We start from the raw sequence: 16,776 nt of genomic DNA on the forward strand, positions 1-16,776 counted from the left end.
GCGGTGGCGCGGGGCGAAGTTTAATAAGATAAAACTTCGCCCCGCGACCCCGCTTATTAATTAGCGTGTTTTCGCCCCGCGACCCCGCCAAGCGAAAGGTCGGGAATTAACAAGTTAAAATGGCGGGGGCACGGGACGAAAACACAAATGGCACAAATCAGCCACCATATTAAATACTTCATCACACCATATACAGTAATTCAATATATTTACAGGAATTGGAAATTTCTTATGTGTTTATTTGCCGGCATTATGGCAAATCGTTATCAAAATAATATGGCATTGTACTAATGGAAAGGATAGGGGTTAAATACAGGTCTACCTTCTGACAGACCAGCACTCTACCAAATTGCATTTTATATCTACCAGAAAATCATTATGATAAAGACTTTTGGAAAGAAGTTTGAGGTACTGCAAGTGAAAATTGAAATAGTTCTTCAAAAAGATACAGTTAAATATGAAACAACTGATACTTTTTATTAGTATTTATGAATATACTAAATGGAAGATGCCGACATAAGCTTAAGTTACTAATAAGAATCTGAATATCATAAAAGCAAATAAACATTTGAACAAAGTATACTGTCGGTCAAATTGCAATGTGTAAAGGTGTCTTAATAAAGATGTGAATAATTATGATAGCAAAAGTACTTCTGTACACAAGAAAACACATTTATAATAAAAAGGCCTCTACCTGTGAACAAAAATGTGTAAAAAGATTAAATTATCAGGAACCATCATTTTTGTTTATAAAAAATATTAAAAAATATATGCAGCAAATTCCTTTTAAAATCAAGGAACAAGTCAGCAGTTTTGTAATGGGCGTGTTGGAGTTTGAATGGACAGTCATGTTAGAAAAGGAAATGTATTGAGAGAAAAATACCTTTGGAAATGATAATAATTGTTCTGTAATAACTGCACCTTTATGTTGACCTAAATATAAAGTTCAAAAGGGGAGACAAATCAGCGTAAATGCAAGATAGAATTATGGATCTTGGCCCTAAATGCATTTTCGAAGTTTCAGGTTGATACCTGTAATACTTTTTGAGATAACCTCCGTACAAATAGTATGAAAAATAAAAAGGGCAATAACTCAAAAACTATAAATGGAGGAGTTATCATTCTTGCGCACAGCATTCTTCCTAAATATGATCAATCCGCCTATGAAGTTTCATGTTGACATCTCAAAGATTTTTTTGAGTTATGCTCCACTAAGGAAAAAAATAAGTATGAAAAATAACAAAGGGCAATAACTAAAAAATATGAAGGGTAGAGTTATCATTCTTGTGCACTGCACTCCTCTTCAATGAAATCTATACATCTATGAAGTTTCAAGTTGATACCTCTAACACTTTTTGAGATAAGCTCCGGACAAAATAGCATGAAAAAGAACAAAGAGCAATAACTCAACAAGACCTGTCGGAGGACCAAAAAAGGCACAAACCCTTCAGTAGTTATAGAGATAACAGCATACAAGCAAAAACTTTACCATGATTTTTTTAAGTTGAAAAAGGGGAGAAAATCAGCCTAAATGCAAGATATAATTAAGGATCTTGGTCAGTGACCAACAATTATGACCCTAAATGCATATGTGAAGTTTTAAATAAATATTTTCGATAGTTATTGAGATATGTAAAACTTGCATGTAAACAATAACCAAGAGACTAAGTAAAAAGGGGGGAGATAAATCAGCCTAAATACTTGACACAGATATGAGTGCTGTTCAGTGATCATTATCTTTGACCACAAATTAGATATGAAGTTTCAAGTTTGTATCTTTAATAGTTTCAGAGATATGCAAAACTTGCATGTAAAACTTAACCAAGAATAGGAGATTTTTTTAGTACAAAAGGAAGCATAATTAAGTAAAAACACATGGCAGAGTAATGGATTTTGAGATGTGACCTTCAATAATGACCCTAAGTACATGTTTAAAGTTTCAAGTAAATATCTTTGAGAGTTCTTAAGACCTTTTACCAAAATTTCTGAGTTTCAAAAGGGCAAATAATTCTGCAAATATTGCAGGCAGAGTTATGCAACTTTGCAAACTGATGTACATTGTTACTTTTAAAAAAAGTTTTGTAAATTTCATTTGAACATCTCAAGTAATAATTGAAATATTTGACTATACAAAAAACTTTAACCAAAATTTAAAAAGTTAAAAAAGGACATAATTCTATAAATATGGTTAGAAAAGTTATCCAACTTAACAATCTGATGTACATTGTTACTTTAAATAACAATTGTAAGTTTCAATAATAATTGAGATATTTGACTTTACAAAAACTTTAACCAACGCAGACGGCGACGCGGACGCCGACGACGGGGCGACTACAATAGCTCTCCATATCGTTCGAAAAGTCGAGCTAAAATTATAGAATAAAGAGTTATCATTCTTGTGTACAGCATTCCTCCTCAAACACTTTTAGAGTTATGCTCCACTCAGGTGAAAAATTAAGTATGAAATATAACAAAGGACAATCACTCAAAAATAATGAAAATTAGAGTTATCATTCTTCGCACTGCCCACCTCCTGAGTGACATAAAGTTTCATGTTGATATCTCTAAGGCTTTTTGAGTTATGCTCTGGACAATTTTTTGAAAAATAACAAAGGACAATAACTCAACTATTTTGCAGGGTAGGTTATCATTCTTGTGCACTGCACTCCTCATCAGTGAGATCTATCCACCTATGAAGTTTCCAGTTGATACCTAAATAATTTTTGATATATGCTCCGGACAAAAATGTCGGACGGAAGGACGGACGAAGACTATTTCTATATCCCCCATTGCCTTTGGGCGTGGGTAAATAATAAAAAAATTCTGCATGGTAGAGTTATCATTCTTGTGCACTGCACTCCTACTCAATGTGATCTATCCACCTATGAAGTGTCAGGTTAATATCTCAAAGGCTTTTTTAGTTATTTTCTGGACAAAAAATAAGTATGAAAAATTACAAAGGGCAATTACTGAAAAATAATGCAGGGAAAGTTACAATTCTTGTGCGCTGCACTCCTCTTCAATTACATCTATCCACCTATGAAGTTTCTATTGGGTTGATACGTCGAACACTTTGTGAGATAAGCTTCAGAACAAATAGTATGAAAAAGAACAAAGGAGAACAAAGGGCAATAACTCAAACATTATATAATGAAGAGTTATCATTCTTGCGCACAGCATTCCTTCTCAATAAGATCTATCCATCTATGGTTTTTATGTTGACATCGCAAACACTTTTGAGTTATGCTCCACTCAGGTGAAAAAATAAGTATGAAACATAACAAAGGGCAATCACTCAAAAAATATGAAAGGTAGAGTTTCCAGTTGATACCTAAATAATTTTTGAGATATGCTCCGGACAAAAATGTCGGACGGAAGGACGGACGAAGACTATTTCTATATCCCCCATTGCCTTTGGGCGTGGGAAAATAATCAAAAAATTCTGCAGGGTAGAGTTATCATTCTTGTGCACTGCACTCCTCCTCCTCAATGTGATCTATCCACCTATGAAGTGTCAGGTTAATATCTCAAAGGCTTTTTGAGTTATGCTCCGGACAAAAATTAATTTCGAAAAATAACAAAGGGCAATAACTTAAAAATTATGAAGGGTAGAGTTACCATTCTTGTAAACTGCACGCCTCCTTAATGAGATCTATCCACCTATGAAGTTTCAAGTTGATACCTCAAATACTTTTTGAGATAAGCTCCGAAAAAGAACAAAGGGCTATTACTCAAAAATTATATAATGAAGAGTTATCATTCTTGCGCACAGCATTCCTCCTCAATAAGATCTTTAACCTATGACGTTTCATGTTGACATCTCAAATTCTTTTGAGTTATGCTCCACTCAGGTGAAAAATTAAGTATGAAAAATAACAAAGGGCAATAACTCAAAAATTTTGAAAGATAGAGTTACCATTCTTATGCACTGCACACCTCCTGAGTGAGTTCTACCCACCTATGAAGTTTCATGTTGATATCTCAAATGCTTTTTGATGTATGCTCCAGACAAAAATTAGTTTTGAAAAATAACAAAGGGCAATAACTCAAATATTTTGCAGGGTAGAGTTACCATTCTTATAAACTGCACTCCTCCTCAATGAGATCTATCCACCTATTACGTTTCAAGTTGATATCTCAAATACTTTTTGAGATATGCTCTGGACAAAAATGTCGGACGGAAGGACGGGAGGACGGACGGACTAATACTATTTCTATATTTCTATAAAAAGGGGGAGATAAATCAGTCTCAATACATGACACAGATATGAGTGCTGTTCAGTGATCATTATTTATGACCACAGATATACATATATGAAGTTTCAAGTTTGAATCTTTAACAGTTTCAGGGACATGCAAATCTTGCATGTTAAACCAAGAAAAAGAGATTTTTTTCACAAGAGTGCATAATTCAGTCAAAATACATGGCAGAGTAATGGATCTTGAGATGTTACCTTTAATTATGACCCTAAGAACATGTGTAAAGTTTCAAGTAAATATCTTTGATAGTTCTTAAGACCTTTAACCTTTAACCAAAATTTCAAAGGGATATAATTCTGCAAATATTGCAGGCAGAGTTATGCAACTTTGAAAACTGATGTATATTTTAACTATAAAAATGTTTTGTAAAATTCAATTGAATATCTCAAGCAATAATTGAGATATTTGACTTTACAAAAAACTTTTACCAAAATTTCTAAGTTAAAAAGGGGCATAATTCTGTAAATATTGTAATCTGATGTACATTGTTACTATAAATAAGTATTGTAAGTTTCAATTGAATATCTCAAGCAATAATTGAGATATTTGACTTTACAAAAAAACTTTAACCAACGCAGACGTGAACGCCAACGCCGACGCCGGGGCGACTGCAATAGTTCTCCATATATCTTCGAATAGTCGTTCTTCGAATAGTCGAGATAAAAAATCATAATGTTTCCCAATTTATTGTTTTTGCCTTTGATTTCAATGAAACTTCACAGCCAACCAATGATATTGTAAGCATGTACAACTTTACTGCACAAAATTCTGCCAGAGCTATCATTGAAAAATTTTGTCTGGCTTTCACAGGTCAAACTGCTTGCAGGATTTAGACGAAACTTCACAGGAAAGGTCAGTACAAACCTTACTGGTGCATGTTGCTGTTATGTTTCACTTCGCTACACAAAATAGCCGCCACGGCTACACATACAAACACCTTGTCCTGCTTTCATAGATCAAACTGCTGGCTGGATTTACATACCGCTGTCCAGTTCTGAGATTACATATGGGACAGACCTATCAACCTCCTCTAGTTTTAGTCTTACAGCCTGTTGCAGTTGAAGTGATGAGGGGAGGGACCAAATTCACAAGTTTTATGAAAAGTTAAATGGAAAAAAAACTATTTTCCCCCATCCACACCAAAATTGAACCACTGGATGATGGGAGAGATATAATTTGTTAAAGTTAACTACTGGAGAAAATGTGTTGGATTGTTATACTGCCAGCAAAGTCTTCTATAATAATGTTAGTGCATTTAGACATAATTTTAAAACAAAATACTGAATATAGTAACTTACCATTGATTTATCCAGCAAACTAGGATATTCTTTATGGTAGGCGTGCAAATTTTAATTTCCCTATCCAACAACTCAAATCCACTCTATAAGTTGATATGTACAATTTGATAGATAAAATTTCATATTTGGATATTTTGTGAGGCCATATGGAGATAGTTATTAGTAAGTGTACTAGATTTACACTGAAGTAGATATTAAAAATTATACATATACTCTTGTATACATATTGAGAAAGCATATTGTATTGAGGCTTGAAAAAGTTGGCGTTTGTGTTGTTTAATTAATCTTGGATACGATGAAAACATCAATGAGACCAATTTAAACAATTAAGGGGGTATAACTAAAAAGGACTCCACTGAGGTCTTCTGACATGATGGGATTGAAAATATTTTTTCCAGATAAATGTACCATTTGATGAAGGTTTAGACCACTAATCTTTGTGCAAAATTTCAGAATTCAAATAGTAAAAAAAATGTCCCAAAATGAAAAGCGTTTAAACGCTTTTCACTCAAATCGGGCTAAGGAAAGCTTAAAAATACGATTTTCAATTTATTTCAAAGTTTATGTCTTAACTATCTTTATATATTTTTCTGTTTAAAGTGCACTAGCTCATTTATGTAAGAAGCTCAAATGTTATGTGTTTAGGCTTTTAAATCCCAGGGGAGTCCCAGTGCTAGCACTGTGCTGTTGACAGTCAGTTAGTGCGTTTGTATTCTTCAGAATACAAAATATATTTCAACTAAACATTTTAATGTCATTAAACTTAAAACATATTATGTTTGCATTTAAATTCTATTAAAAGAATGTTGTTTTGTTGTTGTTGTTTATTTCTGACAAACTGGTGTTTGGCAGTGCTTTTAGGACTTTGCTTTGTATAATAGATTTATACTGGAATCACTTTTCGTCATGTATGTTCTTGCGTTTCCTTCATGTCCTTTACTCTTTGTGAAGAATTCTCTCCAAACCTGGCTCAAATGTTCATCCCATCATGCCCTTACTCAAGGTCGAATGTCAAACATTTTTTGTCTGTACTATAAACTGTAAAAGTGAACCATGATGGTTTTTTTCAAACTTAACATAAATGTTAAAATATAGGGATAATTGGACTGACATTAAATCCTGTGTCATGCACGATAGCTCAGTTGGTTAGACCACTGACTGCCACTCCTGAGGTTCCGAGTTCGATCCTGGGTATTTGGGAATTTTCAGAAATTTCAGTGATTCCAACCTACCTAGAGATATACTGGTAAGAAACCCATGTAATCCTTGCATGTATCAGTGCTATACACTGGACATGTAAAAGAACCAAAGGGTCTATTCAATAAGAGCTAGTGTCTGGTTCCCAGATTCACAGATTCATATATAGCTGTCTCTTGAGTCTGCTGGGGTAAGAACCCTACTGGAAATTAGTGCTTGCACTGTCATAGGTTATTATGACTGTCCGGTCTAAAGAAAATAAATAAATCAATCATGCAGAGAGGTGTTGGGATTGATACATCACTCACGTGACAACTCTTTATTACATTTATAGTTTACTGTGAAAGTTAAATTGATACCCTTCGGTATGAACATAGGCACTCTCAATGCATAGGAAAATGAAAGTAAAACATAAAACTCGTTTGCTTAAATGTTTAATAAAATATTTCTATATACAACAAAAATATGAAGTCTTACACTTACCATAGAAATAGTTCTATTTTTACCTTTATCTTGCTGAATATGTCAAACTTATTAACCCATTTTTTCAGTCTGGACAGATCAAATCATCATTTTACGGAAATTTTAAAATAAACAAGAGCTGTCACAGGAGACAGCGAAGCTCGACTAATAAAATACTGGACGCAGTAAGGAGGACAAAACTATGAAAGAAAAATCAATTATGTATAATTATGTATTAAGTTATAGTAAAAAAAAATAACATTTGTTAACATAAATTCCAAGATCAAGGGGAATAATTCTAGAAATAGTCATGCTAGAGTTATGGACCTTTTCACACAACATTTGTGTAATGATAAGAAATATATATTTGAAGTTTGAAGTAGATACCTTAAAAAGTAAAGAAGTTATCATATTTCTTAAAGAAAATCCTAAGTTCAAAGAGAGATAAATCTGTAAATATTGCTTTAAGAGTTATGAACATTGTCACATAAAATGTAATTGATGATAAGGAATAAGTATTTGAAGTTTGAGGTAGATACCTTTAAAAATAAAAAAGTTATAATAAAAAATAACATTTTTCTAGTAAAAAAATCTAAGTTTATGGGGAGATAATTCTTGCAATATTGGTGCTAGAGTTATGAACCTTGTCACATAAGATGTGGATGATGATTACGTAAATATATTTGAAGTATGAAGTTGATCCCTTTAGAAATAAATAAGTAACAGTAAAAAATAATATTTTTTATGGAAAATTCTAAGTTCAAAGGGAGATAAATCTCAAAATATTGGTGCTAGAGTTATGAACCTTGTCACATAAGATGGGGATGATGATAACGTAAATATATTTGAAGTATGAGGTTGATCCCTTAAGAAATAAAGAAGAAACAGTAAGAAATAGCATTTTTTGAGGAAAATTCTAAGTTCAAGGGGAGATAAATCTGAAAATATTGGTGCTAGAGTTATGAACCTTGTCACATAAGATGGGGATGATGATAAGGTAAATATATTTGAAGTATGAGGTTGATCCCTTAAGAAATAAAGAAGAAACAGTAAGAAATAGTATTTTTTAAGGAAAATTCTAAGTTCAAGGGGAGATAAATCTGTAAATATTGGTGCTAGAGTTATGAACCTTGTCACATAAGATGTGGTTGATGATAAGGAACATATATTTGAAGTTTGAAGTTGATACCTTAAGAAATGACAAAGTTATAGTGAAAAATATTTTACTGCACCAAAACTTTAATCTAAAATCTGGACGCGGACGCGGACGCCGACGCCGACGCCGACGCCGGGGCGAGTAGGACAGCTCTCCATATACTTCGTATAGTCGAGCTAAAAATTGACTGAATAGCAAACAGTGCAGACCATGATCAGATGACACAGTTAGCACAACTGACTAGCTGATATTGGTCTGCACTGGTAGCATGGATATCATCACAAACAGGCTATTAAGGTTTTAATCAAAACAATACGGGATCTTACAGATTCATGCTATATACATGTATGTTATTAAAAATTAGAAAGTGTTTTAAACAGCAAAATTGTAGTCAAACTAAGAGATAAAATTATTACAGCTATTATAAGGTACTTAAACTCCACACAGATGATTACCTGATATTATCAATCAAAATCTTGCCGAAACGCTATTAGTAATGGGATGAGATCTGGTGATGAAAATAGTAAATTCAATCAAATTTTCCTTTGAAAATTGTACTGTTATACAGTATGGGATCTTATAGATTAAAGTTATATACATGTATGTTATGAAACAAATGAAAAGATTAAAGTCATAATACTTAAATTCCATTTAGAAATATGCTTTAAAATAGTTAAATTTAGCATTGTATGGCATAAAATGTACAAAGTGTCACATGTAATAGTATGATATATATAGATTATGAGATTTACAAGACAAAAAGATGAAAAAACAACATAGCTCTTATATCATACTGTCCCATTTTTTCTTATCACCAATTTTCTTCTATGTAGCAAAATTATTCAAGGAATTGATTTTTATAATGAAACATGGTGATTGGTAAAAAAAAATAGAACTCTTACTGCAATCCCATTTTGATTTTCTCTCCCTTTTTTTCTTTCCTTTTTTCTTTTTTTTTGTGTGCATTTGCTACATTTTTCTTTGTATACACATGCACAATATTAATATAACAGCTTTTTTATTTCACTGCTGTGTATCAATATGCCAATAAAAATAAAATTATCTTTTATATCACATAAAATTCTAAAAATTGATCAATCAAGGATATCATCACCTTTTACATTTTCTGTTAAATGATGAAAAATGAAAAATAAAAATCGTTTTGTCTCCAAAGTTGCAGAATTGATATATTATATCTACATTTTAAGTGTTATGTTTTTTGAGCACTTTATTGTCAAGCATTATGTATTATGCATTACTGTATTCTGCTTTTATGTTTCCACAATTTCACAACAGATATATTAATAAAACATCTTATTTATTTTGTAAAAAATAAAACATCTGTACATCCATAGATCTACAAAACTTAAGTTATATGTGAAATCATAATGTTACAATAATTTCTATAATAAGATGAATAAGTTGAATGAATGATGATCTGGTATACTTGTCCCATTGTTAGTGTTGTACCATATCTTGTCATGGCATTTACACCATTTTATACACTTTGATATAATTGTCATCACTGTCAACACTGTAAAAGTTGTTTCTACTAACACAAAGTGCACTATTTTCAGCACACCAACATGCAGCTTGAGGATATTCTACATCCTCCAGTATAGTTTTACTGTCTTTACAGTCACCACTTACTCTATGTATACAATCACTTTTGTAACTATTCACTAAAAAAGACCCATCATCTAACAGTGTTATACCACTTGGTCCTCTCATTCCTACTGATCCTATCATCTCTCCCTGCCAGTTGAATCGTAGAACTACACGTTTGTCATAGTCAGATACATATATTGAATGACTGTTTGTTGTGACATACCAAGGATAACTGAATATATCGCCACCATTGGAATCTTTATCAACTGTAATTTTAGCATTACCTTTCAAATCCATGATTTGTAGTTTAGCAGGATTTTTAAATGTTACTGCAAGTTTTCCCTGATGATGACTGATACCATAACACTGTCCATCTACCTTCAGTTTGTTCTTCAGTGAGAGTGAGTCTGGGGAGAATGAAATGAACTGTATTGTTTCAATGTCTGGTAATGTAACAGCAAGTGAATCTTTGGTGACCATGGTGATATCCCAGGGTCCTGATTTCAGGTGTACATGTTTGATAGCTCCACTATTGATGTTTATCATTTTAATAGATTCAGAATCTGCTGCAAATAATTGATTTTGAGGAGAAACAGCTATACCAGAAATCGAGCAAATCTTTTCATCTGAGGATGTTTTAGCATAAATGCTTCTAGGGGTAGACAATTTCATTGCTACTGCATCTTGATTGTTTGGTTCAGCTGGTTGCTTTAGCTTCTTACTGCTCAATGTTCCTAATGAATTCTCATCCTGAAGGACTTTCTTGATACATTTATTTGGTATAAAGATGTAATCATCAATGTCATTGAGTGTTTGTAGTTGTGATATTAAATTGCTATTATCTTGAATCAGTTGCTGAGCTATCTTAAGTTCAGTAAACAGTTGGTCAGTTTTTTTGTTTGAATTGAGATGTTTCAGAGTATCAACTGATGCTTGAAATGATTTGTTGATAGCATTACATGTTGTTTCTGTTGTTTTCAACTTGTTGTTGTTGTCTTGTTGGATTGTTGTAGCAGTATACTTAACCGCATTTTCTAGTTCATTTAATCTCTTGTTTATCTCTTCTCTGTAATTGTCAATTTCTGCAATAGCATCTTTAAGAGAAGTTGTTGATGTAGCAACTCTTTGTTTCAGGCCACTTGTAATCTGGGAGCATTTGTTTCTCAATTCATTAATATCTTTCAGAGTTTGTTTTAACTCGATGCTGCCTATAATCTGTCCTGATATATTGGGTATGTAATCAACATGACAGGATGTTGGTGTGTGTTCAAGGGTTACACAAACACTACATATAAGAGCATTATGGTCATGACAGTAGAATTTAATCACTTCCTTGCTGTGTTTAGTACAAGGCTTTGTAAGATTACCAGTCTGTGGATTGGAAGTAGATTTTGATGATCCATGGAGTTTTTGTTGTTGTGGCATGTGATCTTTATCTAAAAGTTGGTGATGGCGTAGTGGTTTTGGTAGTTTGTGAGTGTTGAAGCAAGATTGGCATAAGTGTTCCTCACAATCTACACAGTAACCAAAGGTAGGAAGCCTGATATCAGCTCTGTCACATATTTCACAATAAATGTCAAAATCTTCAGCACCACCTTGAGATAGTGTAAATGAGAATTTTTGAGATGCCTTTTTACCAGGAACAGCCATTATTAATCTGGAATACACAAATAGCATACAATTATTTATGACCAGCAGTGAATTTGCCAGAAAGAATTTAACATTGAGTGATTTTGCCCAATATAATATGTTACCCCCTGATCTAAGCTTTCATGTTGACTTCAAGTAATGTATTAAAAGCATTATTTTAGATTATTTTATCATGTAGGGAACTGCTTTCACATTAACTGTTACAAAATCTTTTATGCTAACCCCTACCCCATCTAGAACAAGTAACATTGAAAATCAAGAAAGATGTGGGTAGGGTACAGGAAAATTATTGTCAAGGTTATTATAGGTCAATGTTAGTGATCATAAATAAGATATTGTAATGTTGAATTTTATTAACTTGTTAAATAAGATTATAAACTCACCATTTATCCTGCTTATGCTGTGATATTTTAAATACACAAAGTTTAGTTTTTCCCATCTAGTCTATCCACTGGTATAAAAACTCTACAAAATCAATTCGTAAAAAATAAGTTGTTGATTCACAAGCCAAAATTTCCTCAATATTTTAGGTATCAACTTACATGATATAACTGTACAAACAAAAGAAAATTAAATATTTTAAATTTTGTAAATGCTATCTGTAAACAAACATTATTAAACTGGTCCAGGTACATTTAAGTTTATATTCAATTGTTAAATATATACATATGAATAGAAACAAATTACTGGTAGGCAATGGGACATTTAATATATCGATACCAAAATAAATATCCTTCTTCACAATCCCAAGTATAGATCTTGAAATAAAATCATAAATGGAGATATAACAACATGTTTTGTTTAAGATAATAAAAGTGACACATTTTATACAAGATTTAAAGTACTATTTTTTTCTTGATTTATCTTTGATTGTTTATTAAGAGATTTCCCACATCCAGCAGCAGTACAATTTTGTTTTCTCCACAAATAATTGCCAACTTCTCCACAAAAAAGAAAACATCTGTACATCCATAGATGTATATATATAATAATAATAATAAACACAGACTATGCCATACACCTAACTGTCACAACACATAATTGTTAGCAATCAAATTGTGACACTGACTATTATGTCATGAATTAAGTTTTCACAGACTATAATGTCAAAGACCAAGTTGTCATAAAACTTATTTTCATTATTCAAATTGTCACAGAATATAATGTCATAAACCAATTGTAACAGAATATATTGGTATGAATTAAATTTTCACAGACTATAATGTCTTAAACTAATGTTCACAGAATATAATGACATAACTCAAATTTTCACAGAATACTATGTTGTGAATTAAATTGTCACACAATATAATGTTATTAATTAAATTGTCACAGAATATTATGTCTTAAACAAAATTGCCACACAACTTATTTACATGAATCACATTTTCACAGAATACAATTTCATAAACCAAATTGTCACAGAACATACTGTTAAGAATCAAATTGTTACAGAACATATTATCATAAACCTTTTTTTTTTCACTATAAATATTGGGCCATGGCTAGGACTCTTTCTTTATATGTATCAAATTATGTTTTATAGATATTATGCTGTCTCTGTTTGCTGAAGAAATTATTTTATTTCAAAAGGAAAAATGATATTAGATATTTCAAGAATTTTTTTAGCTTCCCAGCATTTATTTAGCTTTAACATTTGGCCATGACAATTATTTAATTGTCAAGGGCATAGGGAGATGTTTTATTTTTGTGCCCCCACTTTAGTGGCGGGCATTTAGATTAACCCTTGTCCGTCCGTCCTTCCGTCCGTTCGTCCTTCCGCTCGTCCGTCCGCCCATTTACTTTTGTGTCGCACGTAACTCAAAAAGCATTTGACCTAGAGTCATGAAACTTTACATGAATGTTGATCAGCATGTGTAGTTGTGAACCTGGATAATTTCGTCTGGATATTTTTAGTATTTTTAGAGATATTGCCCTTGACTTAGTAAAATTTTGCAACTTGCATGTAACTCAAAAAGCATTTGAACTAGAGTCATGAAACTTTACAGGAATGTTGATCAGCATGTGTAGTTGTGCACCTGGGTATTTTCGTCTGGTTATTTTTTGTATGTTTAGTGTTATTGCCCTTGACTTAGTAAAATTTTGCAATTTTCAACTTGTGTCCCATAAAACTCAAAAAATATTTTACCTAGAGTCATGAAACTTTACAAGAATGTTGATCAGCATGTGTAGTTGTGCACCTGGGTATTTTTGTCTGGATATTTTAAGTATTTTTAGAGTTATTGCCCTTGACTTAGTAAAATTTTACAACTTTCAACTTGTGCTGCATGTAACTCAAAAAGGATTTGACATAGAGTCATGAAACTTTACAGGAATGTTGATTAGCATGTGTTGTTGTGCACCTGGGTATTTTCGTCTGGATATTTTTAGCATTTTTAGCGTTATTGCACTTAACATAGAAATTTTTTGCAATTTTCAACAAGAGTCATGAAACCTTACGGGAAAGTTACTCAGCATATTAAGTTTTACACCTGGGGTTTCGATTGTGGATTTATCCAGTATTTGTAGAGTTATTTCCCTTGACTTAGTAAAACCTGTTTCATTATGTTGTTATTTGTTCTTTGAGTGCTTGAGTTAGAATCAACCAACTTTACAGGAATAATGATCAATATCACTAAAATACAGGAAAAATGATTCACATCACTGTGAAGCTATGCACCTGGGACTTTGCATGTGGATTCTTTTCAGTTATTGCCCTTGACTTACATCATAAGATTGACATAACAGTTGCGCGGTGGGCACCTGTGTCCAATTGACACATTTCTAGTTACACTTGCAGTATTGGTCGGCTTATTAGGGGGTAATTGTGTAAAGTGTTAAATAACCCTGATTGTCTGTCTGCTGTTTGTTCACAATATAAGGTGTGTTTAACATCTTTCCAGAGCTATGAATAATGCTGCTCAGAAGCTTAAACTTTTAATATTCGTGAAGCTTTGTTATCCCCTGCCGATGGAATCGGGAGGGGGATATTGTTTTGGCGTTGTCCTTCCTTCCGTCCATCCGTCCGTCCATCCATCCGTCCGAATTTCGTTTAGTCATGCAGTATACATATAGAACAATATTCGTTTCCGCATTACTTCTCTGCAACTACTAGCTGGAATTCAAAGAAACTTTATAGGAAACTTCAATACTTAGAGGAGATGCGCATATTGTCATCTTATTCCGGTCAGACACTTAACTCAGAGTTATGGCCCTTGATAAGTCATGCAATTTGCATAGAGTAAAAATTGTTTCCGCGCTACTTCTCTGCAACTACTGGCTGGAATTCAACAAAACTTTATGGGAACCTTCAATACCAAGAGGAGATGCCCATAGCGTTGCTTTGTTCCGGTCAGATACTTTAACTCAGAGTTATGGCCCTTGATTAGTTATGCAGAATGCATATAGAACAATAATCGTTTCCGTGCTACTTCTCTGCAACTACTGGCTGGAATTCAACAAAACTTTATGGGAATCATCAATATCAAGAGGAGATACGCATATCGTCAACTTGTTCCGGTCAGACCCTTTAACTCAGAGTTTAGGTCCTTGATTAGTTATGCAGTTTGCATATAGAGAAAAATTCGTTTCCGCGCTACTTCTCTGCAACTACTAGCTGGAATTCAATTAAACTATATAGGAACCATTAATACCAAGAGGAGATGTGCATATTGTTGCCTTGTTGAAGTTGTTCAGACCAGACCTAGGCCCTTGATTAGTTATGTAGTTGCATATAGAGCAATATTGCTATTTCTTTGCAACTGCTGTATTGATTTCAACAAAACTTTATTGCAACCATAGATACAAAAAGGCAATTAACATCTCATTGGCATGTCAAGATATTACTATCTAACACGAGTTATGGCTATGTTATTGCCCTGAATATTTTCATGTACAAAGAATATTACTGTTTATGCCCACAGACACTTGGGGTTTGGAGCTCAAAACGCCTTTAAAATCCAAATAAAATGCATATTTGTCAATCCCAGCACATGTACTGATCATATATATCAAAAAACTTAATATAAGCCATTTTGAAAAAAAATCATATTTCAACATCTGTAATAATACACAAGATAAGAATGTTCGCCGGAAAAAATCCGCACCCCTACCGTCATAATCACCATGTATTTTATTCCATTTCCAATATTTTCACATAATCCTTTGGTCCATCGACACAGAAGATATAATTCTTCACGATGATGGTCAATTTTAAACTTCAACGGTAATATAGACAATGCAACAGCCGCTATAAACATCAAGATTATCGTCTTTTTCCTCCATTTATAAAATCTTTCGATAAATTCAAACGTGGCCCCAGCTTTGCCGTGTGCAAAATGCGCAGCGCTTTTAAGTTTGGGAACCAAATAATCGGATGGCTTCGTTCATAGCCGACTGTCACGTTTGAATTTATCGAAAGATTTTGTAAATGGAGGAAAACGGCGATAATCTTGATGTTTATAGCGGCTGTTGCATTGTTTATATTACCGTTGAAGTTTAAAATTGACCATCATCGTGAAGAATTATATCTTCTGTGTCGATGGACCAAAGGATTATGTGAAAATATTGGAAACGGAATAAAATACATGGTGATTATGACGGTAGGGGTGCGGATTTTTTCCGGCGAACATTTTTATCTTGTGTATCTTATGTTGAAATATGATTTTTTTTTTTTTCAAAACGGCTTATATTAAGTTTTTTTTTGATATATATGATCAGTACATGTGCTGGGATTGACAAATATGCATTTTATTTGGATTTTAAAGGCGTTTTGAGCTCCAAACCCAAGTGTCTGTGGTTCCAAAGACTCTTTGTTTGAACTGCATTGGTAACCAATTAAAGCTAAAATCGATTTTAAAATACTATGTACGATGTATAACTGTTTAATGGACAATGATCCAGTTTATCTAACAGAACTGTTACACAATCCTGTCATAAAATGACCAAATCTCAGATCTGTTGATAATATGGATTATTGTTTTGCTGTCCCCTTTAACAAAAGGAAAACATTTAATGACAGAAGTTTTAGTACCGTTTGTCCAACTCTCTGGAATGCATTGCCTCTGTATATAAGACACTCTTCGACTTTGGACATGTTCAAGAAAAATGTAAAAACCTACTATTTTAGAGATTTTTACGCATTGT

The 16,776-nt window shown here is 32.9% G+C and overlaps 1 protein-coding gene across 1 annotated transcript; it reads right to left on the reverse strand.

The window, feature by feature from the left end:
• Positions 1–8,557: 8,557 nt before the first annotated feature.
• Positions 8,558–12,121, reverse strand: LOC132742439 (E3 ubiquitin-protein ligase TRIM71-like). Its single transcript, XM_060730870.1, has 2 exons — positions 12,015–12,121; positions 8,558–11,638 (listed from the first exon to the last, which is right to left on the reverse strand). The coding sequence occupies exon 2, from the start codon at positions 11,629–11,631 to the stop codon at positions 9,862–9,864; it is 1,770 nt and encodes a 589-aa protein (XP_060586853.1). The 5' UTR covers positions 11,632–11,638; positions 12,015–12,121; the 3' UTR covers positions 8,558–9,861.
• Positions 12,122–16,776: the final 4,655 nt, after the last annotated feature.

The sequence above is a fragment of the Ruditapes philippinarum genome, unplaced genomic scaffold (assembly GCF_026571515.1).
Source record: "Ruditapes philippinarum isolate M1 unplaced genomic scaffold, ASM2657151v2 ctg265_1_1_1_1, whole genome shotgun sequence".
NCBI lineage: Eukaryota > Metazoa > Mollusca > Bivalvia > Venerida > Veneridae > Ruditapes > Ruditapes philippinarum.

Coding starts and splice junctions, on each gene's coding strand:
- LOC132742439 (XM_060730870.1), bottom strand. CDS start 11,631: ATGGCTGTTCCTGGTAAAAAGGCATCTCAAAAATTCTCATTTACACTA.